Below are 15,808 nucleotides of genomic sequence, written 5' to 3'. Positions count from 1 at the left end.
CCCGAGCTGATGGCGGAGAAGGACTCCCTGGACCCCTCCTTCACGCACGCCCTGCGCCTGGTGAACCAAGGTGAGGCGCCGGCCGTTAACTGCCTGCCGGCGGCGGTTGGGGGCCGGGTGGAAACGCGGGAGCCCGTGGGGCGCCTCCGTGCGCTCTGCTGTCAGCGGACGCGGCGGAGATGGAGGCCCGGATGGCCCCCGGGGGCGTTTGCATGGGGACCTGAGAGGCTGTGGGACACCTAGAGGAAGACCCCGATGTGAATTTTGGGGACTCGGAAAAGAAGGAGAAGGCTGGGGCGCATGGGTGAGACTTGAAGGAAATCTTTGGGGACTCGGAGACACCCAGGGGAAACTTCTGGGTGGGGGACAGCGACCATCTCGGGGCTTTGTTGGGGACGAGGTTGAATTATCTCATGAGAGGGGAGCGTGTTAAACTCGGGGAAGTAGGGTGTTTGGATTGTCTAAGGTACTGGAGAAAAAGCCGGAGGAAAATGGAAGGAGTTGAGGGACTCAGATGCAGAAGAGGCGAAGGGAACAGGTGCTTGGATTGTTAGCGAACTTGGAGGACCCTGGAAGAGGGCTGGGGTCAGACCCCTGCACCTGAGAGGAGAGGAGCTCCGTGGTCCCAGGGGAGGAGCCCAGTTCACCCTCCCAGCCCTTTGTCTCTCGTGTGTCCAGGCTCCAGCAGCCCTGGCGGGGCAGTCATCCCTCCCCGGGGGTGGGCAGCCCATGCCAAGCCTTAGCAGGCTGGCCCTTGGAGAAGTCCGTAGGGGAGAGGAGGCCGGCAAAAGAGCACCCTTCTGGGGGGCGTTGGGTTGGGTGGCCCTCATTGGTGGCTGGCTTGAGGTTTGGAACAGTGGTGAAGGGAGCCCTTGCCGTTTTCACACCACTCCAGCCAGCTCAGGGTGTGAAAGGTCCTAGGAAGTACTGCTGGACGGGGATACAGGGGCATCTGGAGGCACGCCTACCCGGGACCTTGTTCCCCTGGCTTTCTCCTCCTGTGGCTTCCTGAATCATCTGCTGGGATGCACGGTAAATTAAGCCTTCCTTCCTGGGAGCAGTCTCCTGCTTTTCCTGGAATATGTGTTTCAGATGAAGATGGGTGTGGGGGCCATTGGTCTGTCTTTTCTCTGGGAAATGGCAGCAACATGATCTGGTCAGATCTGTTACCTTTTGCAGGAATTACTGTGCACTGGCAGTCTGTGGTTCCCTAGACGAATCGGATCTGCTGCTCTCAATGCTCGCCCTGGCTCTTTTATTGTTGGAAGTGAAAGATGAGGCAGACATATTCTATTTGTATATAGATACCTATATTTTACAACGGTGACCTCCACTATTTGCCTGTTTCAGCCAGTTCTTCAGAGTAGGGTGTGTGTGTGGTCGACCGATGGTGGTGGAGAGACTCTTACTGTCTCCAAGAATTTAAGAATATTTGAATTGTTGAACAGAAATAGGCTTATGGAGCTCCCCCATTTTATTTTAATTGCAGGCTTATTTTTATTTCTTTAATAAAATGGGCTTGTGAAAAAGTAATGGGCATGCATTACTAAATAAAAGAATTTCCTAAGTTTGATTTCTGTGCCCTCTGAACAGTTCTGCAGTTGAGTTTGTACTCCTTGCGCCTGATAATTTATATGTATCTTTTATTGCCTGCCGGGCTGTCGTCTCTGTGAAAGAAATTTCTTTGTACATTGCATGAGATCTGTGGAATTGGAAATATTCTGGACTGTGGACTCAAGTGCATTTTTCCTAATAGAGAGGCCGAATCAAAGTTAGGTTGTACTTAATTAAGGAACAGTTAAACTAAAAGTATAGTGTGTTATCTTATTTTTAAAAGTCAGAATGATTTTCTCTGCCATGTTACCATAGTATTGTGTTGCTAAAACGTCCAAAATTCTTTTGGATTCTGTGTTTTTACTAGTGTTAATGGCTTCCAGTTACTTGGAGCAGATATTTACTGGGGAGATGTTGCCATTTAGTGTTTTTTAGATGTTAAACTTGATAAACTTACTTTTCATAGAAGTAATTCTTGTAAGAAGTATATTTCTCACATGTGAAGGAAGGAGGAGGTGCTGCTCAGAAGCTTGTCTTACTGTTAGATTACTTCAGATTGAAACATTTTTCTCTTAAATCACAGGCTGATACTCAGAATGCAAAACTTTATCACTTAAAACATTAATTACACTCTTATGTAGCTCCAAAATTACAAGTGTTTTAAATCTGAAGCTACATGATTGTGAGGAAGCTTTGATTTTAAATCCAACCATCTTGTTATGGGCTATATGAAAGCGTTTTTTTTTTTAATTTCGTTGTATTTGTGTTTGCCTCTAATGCAACTGTGTTTTCAGCAGTTATTCACATTGAAGTTGGTATTTCGGCACTGAATTGTAGAGTGGGCCAGCATGGCGAACCTTAGCGTGCCATGTAATAGATATATTTTATGGTATCTCTAAACTCTAACAAGGCCTTATGTTTGCATAGTATTTTAAAGTCTCCAAGGCACTAGTTTCATCCTCACACTCGCATTCCGGTTAGGCGGATGTTCATGTTTTCTCTTTTCGGAGAGGGAACTGAGGATCCCAGCCATCTAAGCTTGTGGGCAACTGAGATTTAATTTGAACTCTCAGGTCTTCTGTCTCTGAAGACATTGTTCTTTCTTATTTTGCCTTCCTAAAATGTTGGAATGAAATACTTCTCACTTGCTAACTTCAAACCCTGCAGCAACCAATATAATTAGTATGATTGTTTCTAACTGACTTAAATGTATAGGAAATAATATATATCCTTTAGGAAGTTTATCCTGATTTTTACAAAAAGTTTCTGTCTGCACTTGCCTTCTTTGCAGAAGCAAACATTTATGGTGGATTTATCTTTCAGGATTTTGATGCTGAGGCTGAGAGGCACTTTTGAATTAAACCCTCCTGTGACCAGTATATTAGTTTAATAATCAATGCATTATGATAATGAAACAGTTTATAGATGAGGTGTAGTCATTCTTTAAAAATCAGTATTCGTAAAGATTGATCAATTTCATAACTGAATTACTCTTCTTCTTTCTTGAGCTAGGATGACAGCAAGAGATATACTCCTGTCTGGTATACATTGGCTTTTATATTTTTTCCAGACTTGTGTTTCCTGATGGACATTGCTGATTTTATTTTCATTTTACAAGGATAACTGGTTCTCCTCCTCCACCTCCTAAATGAGTACGTTTCCCGAATATTTATTTATTTATTTTTTTGAGACGAAGTCTCACTCTGTTGCCCAGGCTGGAGTGCAGTGATGCAACCTCTGCCTCCTGGGTTCACGTGATTCTCCTGCCTCAGCCTCCCGAGTAGCTGGGACTACAGGTGCTTGCCACCTTGCCTGGTTAATGTTTGTATTTTTAGTAGAGACGGGGTTTCACTGTGTTGGCCAGGCTGGTCTTGAACTCCTGTCCTCATGATCTGCCTGCCTCAGCCTCCCAAAGTGCTGGGATTACAGGTGTGAGCCACTGCTCCTGGCCTCTGAATTTGTTTCTCTGACAAAATTAGTGGTTCATGTTTATTTGATGTTAAAACTCAGTGAAAGAAAATAGGCTTTGGGATCCCACCCCGGCCCCCCACTTAGTGCCTGTAGGGTGAGTTGACATTGCAGTTCTTGCCAAGGAGAGGTTAACTGGAGATGAAAGTAGTGTTGCATGTTTTATATTTGCTAGTAGGGGATGTGCTGACTCTTACTAAAGAAACATCTTTAGAAATGTCTTATGCATTATAATTTAATCCAAGTCTCTGATATTGGTTTGGATGGTTTTCAATACAAGCCAAGTAACCATTAAATAAGATTACATAATGCTGTATTTTTAATTATCTGATATAATGTATAGATTGGTGGCTGGCTCACTGCCAAGTTACATTTAGTTGTTGTCGATTACAAGAGAAAGTGGAGCAGAGGATTCAAGATTAAGGTGGTCCAGATTTGTGTCTAGGTTGATAAAAGTTTTTTGTTGGTATGTCAAAATATTTTTTTATCAATTTCTCAAATATTACAACTCTTAGCATTACTTAGAATAAACGTGGGGGATAAAAGTACATTAAGTAAGGATTATTACTTTACTTTATATACACCTCTTTGTAATTCACAAAACCCAGTGGCTTAAAACTTGATTTTTGGGGACCTCTTTTGGAACACATTTTGGATTTGCTTGAATGTCACAGACTTGTAAAGTGAGAGAGTAAGAATGAGAATTGAAGAAATGTATTTCGGTATGGTGCCTTCATGCTGTAGTTTGTAATTTTCTGTTGCATCCAAAGGAGGATGTGATTATTTAGTTTTTAGTTTTGTATTGTTTTTCTTTGTGTTATCAGGTTTTTGTTTTGTTTTGTTTTGTAAGAAAATGCAATCCCTCAGTATTAGATATGCCATGGCTTGAGTCTTATGCAGTGTGTTATGATTAAAAGTGACCCAGTGATTGGGAGGTACAGAGTTTTGGTACTGGACATTTGTAACAGGCTTATAGAGAACCTGCCATGCCGGTTTTCTGTGTTGGGTCCTAGGGATAGGCAGGAAAAACAGTCTGCACTGGTGAGAAGCTCCTGCTCTCTCTGTGTGCGTTTGAGAATGAGTTTTCGGTTTGTAGATGCCCTCTTTGCTAAGGAACATCCTAGTCCTTCAACTATGCTGAACTGTTTAGTGATTGGATGGCTTAGATTTACTATTAATAAATCAGCCTGTGGACATTTTTGAGGCACTCGTTGGTACTGGGTCATGTTTGTAATCTCGATATTAGTAACAGCTCAGAGATGGAGAGGTTATTAGCCCAGGTTTTCAGCTGTAGAAACCGAGATTCTGACAACTAAAGTGACTTGCCCATGGTGACATGCTTCCAGTAATAAAATGTCAGAGTGAAGGGTCAAGCTTTGTTCTTTTACAAGTTCGTTGTTCTTCTTACCATGTCCTCCTGACTCTCAGAGGTCTAAAGGGCTAAGTTACTGGTCAACCTGTGATGGTATAATTAGTGAATGACAGAAGGAGAATGAAAACCCTGGCTTTTTTATGTGCAGTTTGTTTTTCCTCTAGCCTGTGCTGAATTGAAAGAGAAATTATATAGCATCCATTTTCATACTTCGTTCTTCACATTCCTGCTCTAAGATAAATCCTCTGACCTTTTTCAAAATGGGTTGGATTGCCTATTTTCTGGTGTCACTTAACACCTGGTGCTCTTAGGGTGTGATCCTGGTCACACTGCTTTGTTTGGATCTTTGTCTTTCCTGGTGAAGAGTGAGTTCCTCGGAAGGCAGGGCCTGGTTTTTCCTCTGTATCTTCAGCACCTAGCATAAGTCTCAGCACAGGGCCCCTGGGAACTCCTGTTCTTAGTTTCAGTGTCATGTGTTAATTATCATTAAGGGTAGCAGAATCAGAAAGTGTATTTGGAATTTAGCAGTCAGTAAATAGCTTTGCTGCTATGGCTTTAGAGGACCTGAATTGGAGGTGGGGATGAAGTCATCAGTTCTGCCCGTATCAATGAAAGAAGGTTCTAAGTGAAATGCAGGGTTGAACAAGCAGAAAAACATCCCAGTGCTCTTTAAATGTGGTTGCACAGTAGGGTTCCTTCTCTAGGAGATAATGAAAAGATGTTGTCAGATCTGCTTTGAATCAGATGTTTATTTACTTTTATTCTTCAGGAAGTTATGAAATCACTGCACTCTCATCAATTCTCTCTCCTTCTCTAAACTCCTAATGATATTTCTGATGACAGATTAAAAACAGAATTTTGGAAGCCCTAGTCACATGCCAAATAAGGTTTCTTACCTGAGAGAGTCATTCTGCAGTTTCAGATGCCGAAGGGAAACTCAGAAAGCCAGAGGAGCGATTGAAATCGCAAATTGAACGCCAACAGCAACTTTGATATCAAAAGCCCCATTTGCCTGTTGTCACCAGTCCCACTGAGTGAAAACAGAATGACTTGTATCTTCTACCAAAACAATAGAAGGAGAGTGTTCCTTGGCATTGGGGATGATGATTATTATAAAAGCCACCAAATTGAGAGCTCTTCTGTGCCAGCTGCTTTCTGTGCATTCTCTCTCATCCCCACAAGATCTTGCAAGGTAGGAGGTTTTATTCCCTGCAGGCCTCCTTTATTTTTTTTCAAATGAGGCCTCTAAGGCTCAAAAACACTAAGTAACTTGCCCAGTCAAGGTGCACAGCTTGTAAGTAGTCAGGCTGAAATTTTAAATCAAGTCTGCAGTGTTTTGATAAGATACTTTAAGAAAAGAGATAAAAGGACAGAATTCAACATTGTTGTTTTTAAATAAAAGTTTCATTATAGCAGAAGCCTCTTAGGAATTTCCATTGGTGATGAATTTTTAAAAGAGGTTACTGAAAATGTGTTTTACCAAAAAGGCGAGCTCACTTCTTTTCCTCCTATGCTCTCCGGCAGTGTTTTTCAGTCTTCAGTAGGCATTCAAAGTAAGGATTTTTAAATATGTACATATTTCAGTGACCAAAAAGAAAATAGAAAAGCATTCCGTATAGAAAGCAAGTGAAATTCTTGCTAAAGTTCTGTCTCTTGAAGGCGCCTCCTAGAGGTGCAGTGCTCTTTGTATTTTAATACTTGATCACAAAAACAGTTGAGAGTATGATATCAGGGATTTATAGTCAGTTTATGGTATATTTGTGAATTCTTCATTCTCTAAAAATAGGTTCATAAAAGAAAAAAGGGTATTCCCACAGATAATGCTTTTTGACTTCCTGGAAAGTGGGCATATGTTTAAATATACTTGCCCTGCAATTGCTAATAATAGTAGCTACCATTTATCAAGAGCCTTTTCTGGTTTACATGCTTTATGTATGTTATTGTGTTGAATTAGTTTAACAGTCTTAAACGAGTAAGTCATTTTACCTTATTTTATAGATGAGAAAACTGAGATCAGGAAGGTCACTTAATTTGCCTAAATAGCTAGTAACTGGTGAATCAGGATTCAGATCCTTGTCTGCCCAACACTATGACCCTATGTAGGGCACCTGTTAGCACCAGATAGAGGTGGAAGTTTTGAGTATGTCTCGTTTTTCATGTTTTACTTTTGTGGGGAATTTGGATTATGCAGCTCTTCAAATTAAATGCCTAGTATTGGACCTGGGTGCGCAGGGCAGGTTGCGTACCGTACAGAGGGCACACAGGGGCATGGAAAAATGGCATAGGAACTTTCTGACCAGTGGTAACATCTGGTGGGTGGCGTTTACTTGGGAAACAGTGTTACTCAACAAGGAATGAGCTGGTGCGGAAAGAGCCATGTGATTAGGAGAGGTGACAGCTTTCTAGTCTATAACCCCCTGCAAGTTACTTTATTTCTCAGAGCCTCAGTTTCCCCATCTGTGAAATTGGGGACCTTTTGCCTTCTTTGTAGGGTTGCTATTTTAGACATGAGGACAGTGTCTAACACACAGTAGGTGCTTAATAAATGTTACTTGCTATTTTTATAAAATGTTCTGAGACAGATGTGTGAGTATTGGCGTCACTTTTCAGATATATTGTATATAATAAAAATTCAATACATAAATCATCTACTTTCATTTCTTAGGGTAGTTTTATGTTGTTAGAATTATTTTAGTTTTCCAATCCAGGAAATATTGAAGGAGAAATTCAGTCTTTAGGAAGCTTCTTTCATTAATATCATGCACAAAATTAGCAGCAGCTCTGATTGATTTTTATTATGCTATTCAAGACACAGCACCTGAAGCTTAAATTAACAAATGAAGCTTCCATAAACAGTTTTATGACTGCATATCTTAAAACATGTCTGGACACCCAGCAGCCTCTCTCCACAAGCACAAGATACCTTACTCTGAATTGGTAAGCTGTAAATTTCCATAATTTTTTACATTTCCATAATTTTTCACCAATCAGCCCCTGCTGCTATTTTAAGGATTTTAAAAGGTGTTCCTAGCATATTATTGATGTTCTTCTTTGGTATGATAAAGGGCAAGAGTATGTGAGGGCACACTTTTAAATGTCTCTTTTCGATACATATCTTACACTTGGGGTCACTGTTGATTTGAGCTCCCATGGGAGAAAATATAGAAATTATGATGAAGATAAGGGGCAGTTTTCATTTTCATCATGTTTCCTTGTTCTTTCTCTATTTCGTTTGTGCGGTTTGTGCTCTGCTTTTCTTCCACTAGATGGCGCTCCACATAGCTAGGTTACCCACTTTCTTTCACACTAGCTATTTCTGAACTGAAATGAGTCTTGATCGATAAACGTGCATTGCTTTTGATTTTCATGCATTGGCATTTTTCATATTCCTAACATCTTAAGAGGCATACTTGCTAATCAATATTTGCAGAAAGCCATGCCTTTTTTTGTAGCCACCGTTGCTCAAATGCGTAAAGGTATGCCAGGCACTGTAGCTAGGTTCTTCACACATTTCTTCCTTTAATCTGTGATTACCACATGAATATAGTTTTGTTGTTCTCATTTTACAGGTAAGAAATGGAGGTTAGAGGGATTTATAACTTGTTCAAGGTCATAAAACTAACTTATATTATAGGGATCAGTGGGCCCTAAAGAAAAATGTACTTCAAAAGCATGAAATTGAAAGCTTTTGTCAAATAACTTGTTAGGGTAGTCAATGACTTATGGTTACTGGCCATTGTAATAGGTTTATTTTGGGGAAAAATTAGACTCACGGTTAATTCGCTTTGGAGTATATAAATCAAATTACCAAATCTGATTTGTATAAGAAAGCACACAACAGTAACAAGAGATTTGTCAGTCGGTGTGGAAATGTCTGCTTCCTCTTGCCTTCTGTTTACTGACTTGAGTGGGCTGAGACTTGATGAGTACTAGGTATAAAATGTGGGAAGAATTTTGGACAAAGCCAGGCTTCCTGTTTTAGTAACTTTTAGGAGGGCTAAATACTGTTAACGAGTCCCCAGGACTTAAAAAATTTATACTTTCATTTTATGCATTTATTCAACACGTATTTGTTGAATTGCTAAGTTGACTTGTGTGTTCTGGACCATGACTGTACCTCACTGACCCTCTATTCCCTCATCTGCACATGGCAGGCAGGATGCCACCTCAGTGGTTGTCATACATTTTAAAATAACTAAAAGAGTATACTTAGATTGTTCGTAACAGAAAGGATAAATGCTTGAGGTGAGGGATACTCCATTTCCCTGATGTGATTATTATGCATTGCATGCCTGTATCAGACTGTCTCATGTACCCCATAAATATGTACACGTACTGTGTGCCCCTGCAATTAAAAATAAAAATTAAAAAAGATTGAATGACAGTGGTTTCGTATTTGTTTAATTTCACTTTAATTTTTTAACATAGAATATATTCGTTGTATCTAAGATGAGATTATTACACATATATTTCTGTTACTCATGTGTCGTCTTTTACAAATGAATACTTAAATACCTTGGCACGTGTTTACTAAAAATAAGGGCTTTCCCTTTCATAACTGTCGTACAATGATCCAAATTAGGAAGTTTAACAACCACACAGTGCTGTTATCTCTTCTACAGTTCACATGCTGATGGCACCAGTTGTTCTGGTTTTGTCTTTTACAGGACCCAAGTCAAGACACACATTTTGTGTAGTGTCAGGCCTCTTTAGTGTTTCAGTTCGCAGTAGCTGCTTTTTCTCTCTTTGCCTTTCGTGATACGCATTTTGGAAAACTATACAAGAAACTCTGCAAGGCCAGTTTTTTGTAGAATGCCTCTCCATTTAGGTTGTCTGATATTTCCTTAAAATTAGATTTGTGTCACACACTGTCTTGGCAGGAATGCCACCGAGGGGATGGTAGGTCTTCTCAGTCCCTCGTACCTGGGCACACAATGTCTGTGTCATTATTGGTGAAAAAGTTCGATCACTTGGTTAAGGTGGTGCCAGTTTTCTCCTCTGTAAAGTTACTACTTTCCTCTGGTAATTAATTAATACTTCTGTGCGGAGATACTTTGAGACTATGTAAATAAATATCCTGCTCCTCATTAAACTCTCCCTCGCAAGTTTTAGATCCATTAACATTTTTTACCTGAATTACTACTATGATGGTTGTAAAATGGTAATTTTCTCACAGTCATTCCATCTACATTTTTTGGTTGATATTCTACTGAAAAGGAATCTTTTCTGCTCCTTCTTTCTCCCTCTTTTCTTTTTCCGTTGCTGTCTTCCTCTTATTCAGTCGTATCTGTCTTCTAAATTCATGCATTTTTCTTTAATTCGGTGGGTTGTAATCCTTTACTATCACTGTGTAAATTGAAGCTCAAATTATTTAAGATTTGGCCTTTGGGAGCCGTTGCTCTGGCTCCTGGGTCCATTTGAGAGGATCATCCCCTAGGTTGGCTTAGTATTTTTTTAATCTCTGTAACAGCAACTTGTTCCATGCTCATCTTGTTCTTGCTCTGCCCTAGCCCTCAAATGAGCCATTTTCCCCAAAGGTGCCCTGGTTTCTTTTAGTGTGGAATGTTATTTAGAAGCCAAGATCTGGAGTGCTGGTGGTCATTGCTTTCAGGCTCTTTCACCGGACAGCTGGGAAGTAGATACCTACCTGTGGCTGTACCTTCATTGTCTTTATGCTAAACTCTATGCCTAGGGCCAGCAAACTTTTTCTGTAAAGGCTAAAGAGTCAATAGTTTGTGGGCTGTGCATTCTGCTCAACCTCTGCTGTTGTAGCAGAAAAGCAGCCATAGGCAGTATGTACATGAGTGAGAATAGTTGTGTTCTGATAAAACTTTATTTATAAAAACAGGCAGTGTGCTGGATTTGGCCATGGGCTGTGGTCTGCTTACCCTTCCCTGCTCTCAGCAGAGAAACTAGGGGACCAGGCTTTATTACCAAATTTGGTAAAATTCATTTGTACCCATGCTTTCCAAAATAGGGGCACAATAAAAGTTATTTGCATGAATCAATGACAATTGTGGACTCTTTCTATTGCAGACCTCATGGCTCTTTTGGACATCAGTGTCTTATGACTTGTCAATTTGTTCAGGTCCTTATTTAAAGATGAGAGGCTTTTAAAAACATAATGTGCACAATATGCAAAGTAATACTGAGAAAAATGATATCATAAACTCGTGAGGGTATTTTTCTTGTCATGATGAAATAGTTACCTTTCCTTAATGAAAGCATATCTCAAGGCATAGCCATACTGCACACAGAGCACATGGCACCTGCTTTGGTCTGGCATCACTGCATTCTGCATAGGCTAAGCTGAGAGGCAAGACTCCAGCACCAATCAATTGGGTGAAAAATTTCAAAATTATACCCCTTTTATTGTCTCAGAATAGATTTGTTTCTTCACAGTTTTCTTTATGTAATTTATTGCTCTAATTCATTCAGAAAAGGATTTTATTACAGCAGTGACAAATCAGGGAGTGATCTCTGATCATTCTCAAGAGAAGAGTATGCCATTAGGAAGGACCACCTATTGTTTTTTGCTATTTTTTGAGGTGAGTCTCGCTTCTTCGCCCAGGCTGTAATGAAATGGTGCGATCTTGGCTCACTGCAATGTCTGCCTCCCGGGTTCAAGCAGTTCACCTTCCTCAGCCTCCCCAGTAGCTGGGATTATAGGCATGTGCCACCATTCCCAGCTAATTTTTGTTTATTTTTAGTAGAGACAGGGTTTCACTCTTTTGGCTGGGCTGGTCTCAAACCCCCCGACCTCAAGTGATCCACCCGCCTTTGGCCTCCCAAAATACTGGGATTACAGGCGTGAGCCCCCGCGCCCAGCCAGGACCACCTATTGTTAATGCACAGAGACTGCCATCAAGGTGATGTTTGACGCTGGAAAGAAACCCAGCACTAGAGTACGTCACAGCCGATACCAGCAGCTTGAGCGTAAAGATGGAGGTTCATTCAATTTAAAGTGTCTCTGATGACTCTGAAATAAATTAAGCTTTAATTACTGCTTAAATTTTTATTTAATTTCAAAAATTCAAAAGTCGATTTTAAACCTGTTGGTGCGTGGCTTCTTTGGTGTTCAGCAGGCAATTCGTCTTGCTGTCTGTGAGAAGCAGCATGAGGTTCTGCTCGCTCCTTTCTCTGCAATCCAAAGGAGCAGAGGTTTAACGTTCTGGGTCACAAAACAATCCTTGGATCCGTGGCGTGTCCCAGTGTGCTGATAAAGGAAACCGAGCAGGCTTCTTTCCTCCCATGGCTTTTATCTTCTGCGTCTTGAAATGCCTTACAAGGTTTTGATTTAACAAGTTTTACTGTTTTTTTGTTTTGTTGTTTCAACGTGAAAGGTGCTAAAGTGTCTCTTTCTCTCTCAGACGCATGAGGCATGTCTCCTTTTTGACATGCTTCCCATCGTTTGCTGTACCACCAATTCAGAACCAACAGCCATAATCCCCTGCCCGGTGTTACACGGTTTCTAATAGCTTCAGAGAAAAAAAGAAAGTCATGCCGTTAACAGTTGATTGATTGTATTCTGGATTGTATTTTTCTCATCCCCTTTTCCCCCTTGGTCAGGGTTTTGCTTCTTGTTTTGCTTCTTCTTGTTTTTCTTTTTTCCCACCGAGACAGATTCTTGCTCTGTCACCCAGGCCGGAGTGCAATGATGCGATCTCGGCTCACTGCAACCTCCACCTCCTAAGTTCAAGCGATTCTCCTGCCTCAGCCTCCCAAGTAGCTGGGATTACAGGTGCCCGCCAGCACACCCGGTTAATTTTTGTAGTTTTAGTAGAGACGAAGTTTCACCATGTTGGCCAGACTGGTCTTGAACTCCTGAGCTCAAGTGATCTGCTTGCCTCGGCCTCTGAAAGTGCTGGGATTACAGGCATGAGCCACACCGCCCAGCTGGGTTTTGCTTCTTAAATGGTTTGGATGTGTTGCTACCCGTGGAAATAGTTGACTTGAATAGCTTCAGTTTCTTCATCTGTAAAATGGTTGTGAGAGAATCTGTGTAGCATGTCTGGTGTATCTGTAGGTACTCAAAAGTTAATTAGGCGAGCAGGACAAGTTTCCTGTTTTCTTCCTTCATGGAGCGCAGCATGTAATACTGGGCGCAGAGTTGACACTTGTTGTGTACTCCTTGAAATGTTAACTGAGAAGATGTGTGTGAATTCTTGGCTCACCTGTCTTAGGTCGGCACCATGTTACTTCTAATAAAAGGTCCATGGCAGAAAGTAGTCTTTTAGGTTTGGAAAGTGAACATTAAGGCAAAAGAGTAGCATAATCTATTCAGGCTTCAGACTTTTAGACCCTTTCGGGAAATCACTATTTAGACTTTTGGGGGAAACACCCCTAAGGGAAGACTGGTTGGGAGTCTGTTTCTCCACAGTCTTTCCCCTGGATTGGAGGAGTTGCTGTTATTTCTCCCCTTATTCAGTAAGGATCACATACTTAGACTGGGCTAAGTGCTGGGATGCAGAGCAAGGTAATACTTTATTCCTGCTTAAAGAGTGTTCAGCACAGTGGGGAAGTGGCCAAATTAAAAGACATTTATATTGTGGGGTGGAAGGGCTGGAATAAAGACAAGTGGACACGCACTGTGGTGCTGCATAGCAGCTGTTACTCCAATTTAGTGAAGGAGTGGGGACTTGTGTGTGACTCCTCACGTAGTGGTAGAAACATCCTGGGCTCCAGACTGTGATGGAACTAATGCAAGTTTGCTTCTCAGAGTCTCTCAGTTTAGTGTTAAACCATGGCATCTCTGAGCTCTCAGGGCTCCCTGTCTGGCTTACAGTGTACAGTGAATGCGTTCCTGTTCCCTTCGCTCGCTCTCTGTGTGCCAGCTCCTAGTGTCGTACCGTCCTCTGTGCATGCAACATTGCATTTATCATACTGCGATCGTGATGACTGGGTGGGAGTTCTTTCTCCCATGAGAATCCAACTGCCTTACAAGCAGGGAATCTGACTCATTACCTTTGATTCCTTCTCCAGTGCTCACTGCGCGGTGCCTGGGAGATAGTGGGCACTCAGTAAGTGTGTGTAGAATGAATGGCCAGTTGGTCTCAGCTTCCCCATTATGGATGACAGCAATGAATTCATTCTTTCAGAATGCAAGTGAAAGAAGATTGAAAAAGTGTTTTCTCTTTATTAGAGCTTCTGGATACTGATTTTGAGAAGAGATCTGCCATTTTTCAGATAGGTGTACCAGGAGTGTTCACTCTATAGCAGTGTAGGCATTAGGTTTGACTCTGGGGCTCAGAGTTCATTGGAGGTACCCCTCTGTCACGGGAGTTATTAGGCCCAGGTGCATACCTTCACTGCTCTAAACTCCAGGTGTTTACTTTGTAAAACAGGCACAATTCTACCTCCCAGACACATGGCGAGGATTAGTGACCTGTGTCAAGATGGTGCCTCCTAGACTCCAGACTCTAGAGAGCTGGGGCATTTATCCTTGCTGGGCCTCCAGTGCCCAGAGCTGTGCCTGAAATGCAGTAGACACACTGTGTTTGTTTTGAATGGATGAGGTAAGTGAAAGCTCTTCCTAGCAGTCTTATTTGGAGAATAAGGCAAGTGCAGGAATTTGTGGAGAAATGGGACTAGAGGATTAGACAGGGACTAGAATGAAGGGCCTCACACATAGCTAAGGAGTACGGATGTTTAAGGTTCTGGATCACAGTTGAAGGATGTCATGCAGGAGAATGATGTGCTTAACTCTGTTTTAGACGGATCGTTTGTGGGTACTGAACAGGGAGGTTGAAACGTTTTGTATTATGTGAGTTCAGAATTGCATGTGGTCTTTCTGGACACCAGCCTTACTAAAATGCATTGCCCTGTATTTGAAGTTGTGGCTGAGGATGAGATCACTCAGGGAGTGTGTGTAATCAAAAGGGAAAGGACAGGGGAGGGATCCTTGTGGCTCTATCACTATTGAAAGGTTGGGCAAAGGAAAAGAATCCCTCAGTTCTTCCTTTCCTTGCTTACTTACGGTGACTAACTTAATAAAAAGTCTACTGAATTGTGTAAATTACACTTAAAACTGTTTATTTGAAAAGCTTTTTTTTGTGTGTGATGCATTTTTTAAGTCGAAATCTTAAAACTCATTACTGTCAGTGATGCTTATCTATATGCTTCCTGAGCCCTAAGCTGATGACAATTTGGAGGAGAGACCTTTGGTACAGAGAGCTCAGCAAGTATGTTGGAGTAGCTGGTGTGCCACAGGCTCCTCCATCCGGAAAGCTTCCTGGCTCCTCAAAGCTTCTCTTCATTGGTGGCCATGTGGCTTCCAAATTGGCTTCGACTTGGTTTACACTTTCCCAGCACACTTTCCATTTAGATGATGTGCTTTGTGTCTTCCCATCCGTACCAGCATATGCATGCTGAAATTGCTGCTTTTGTTCTGAATGTTTTTGGTTAGTCTTGCTACTTCTTCTCGTAGTGGTTAGACTTAGATCTTCATGTTCTGAATATGAATCCTGTCACTTGATAGGGTCTAGGTCATGCCTCGGGGATACTCTGAGGATATATGTGGAGTGCAGAGACAACATTCTAGACAGGTACACACTTTTTATTATTAATGAACTTTGGCCACAACCTTTGATGTATAAATTGCCAGATTTCCCTAGCTCTTTCATTACGGCTTTGGACAGGAGCAGGCTCACTTCTCTGCTTCAGGCTGCCTTTCTCTTGGGTTGCACTTCAGTTCTTATTTATTTATTTTTTTTGAGTGGAGCATAGGGGCCTCTTCCAAAATGGGTAGGGCTCAGGCCCTACCATTCTTATTGCAATGGCCACGTGGTAAAAATGGGCTGAAAAAGGAGAGTTCCAGAAGAAAAGCCCAGAAAAGGTCCCCTCCTCAGAAGACAGCCTTTAAGCCTCTTGCTTACTGCATGGAAGCTCCACCTTCTTTTTTTTTTTTTTTTTTTT

At 41.6% G+C, this 15,808-nt stretch overlaps 1 protein-coding gene across 1 annotated transcript in view; it reads left to right on the top strand.

Moving 5' to 3' along the window:
• The first annotated feature begins 6 nt into the window (after positions 1-6).
• The window catches only part of KHDRBS3 (KH domain containing, RNA binding, signal transduction associated 3), a 199,861-nt gene continuing 184,059 nt past the window's right edge, over positions 7-15,808 (top strand). The window contains exon 1 of the mRNA XM_011938134.1: positions 7-70. Within this exon, the coding sequence (XP_011793524.1) occupies positions 10-70 (61 nt within the window). The 5' untranslated portion in view covers positions 7-9. The remainder of the gene's footprint in view (positions 71-15,808) is intronic.

This window comes from Colobus angolensis, unplaced genomic scaffold (assembly GCF_000951035.1).
Source record: "Colobus angolensis palliatus isolate OR3802 unplaced genomic scaffold, Cang.pa_1.0 Scaffold17, whole genome shotgun sequence".
In the NCBI taxonomy this organism is placed as follows: Eukaryota; Metazoa; Chordata; class Mammalia; order Primates; family Cercopithecidae; genus Colobus; species Colobus angolensis.
This window is presented reverse-complemented; position numbering and strand designations above follow the sequence as displayed.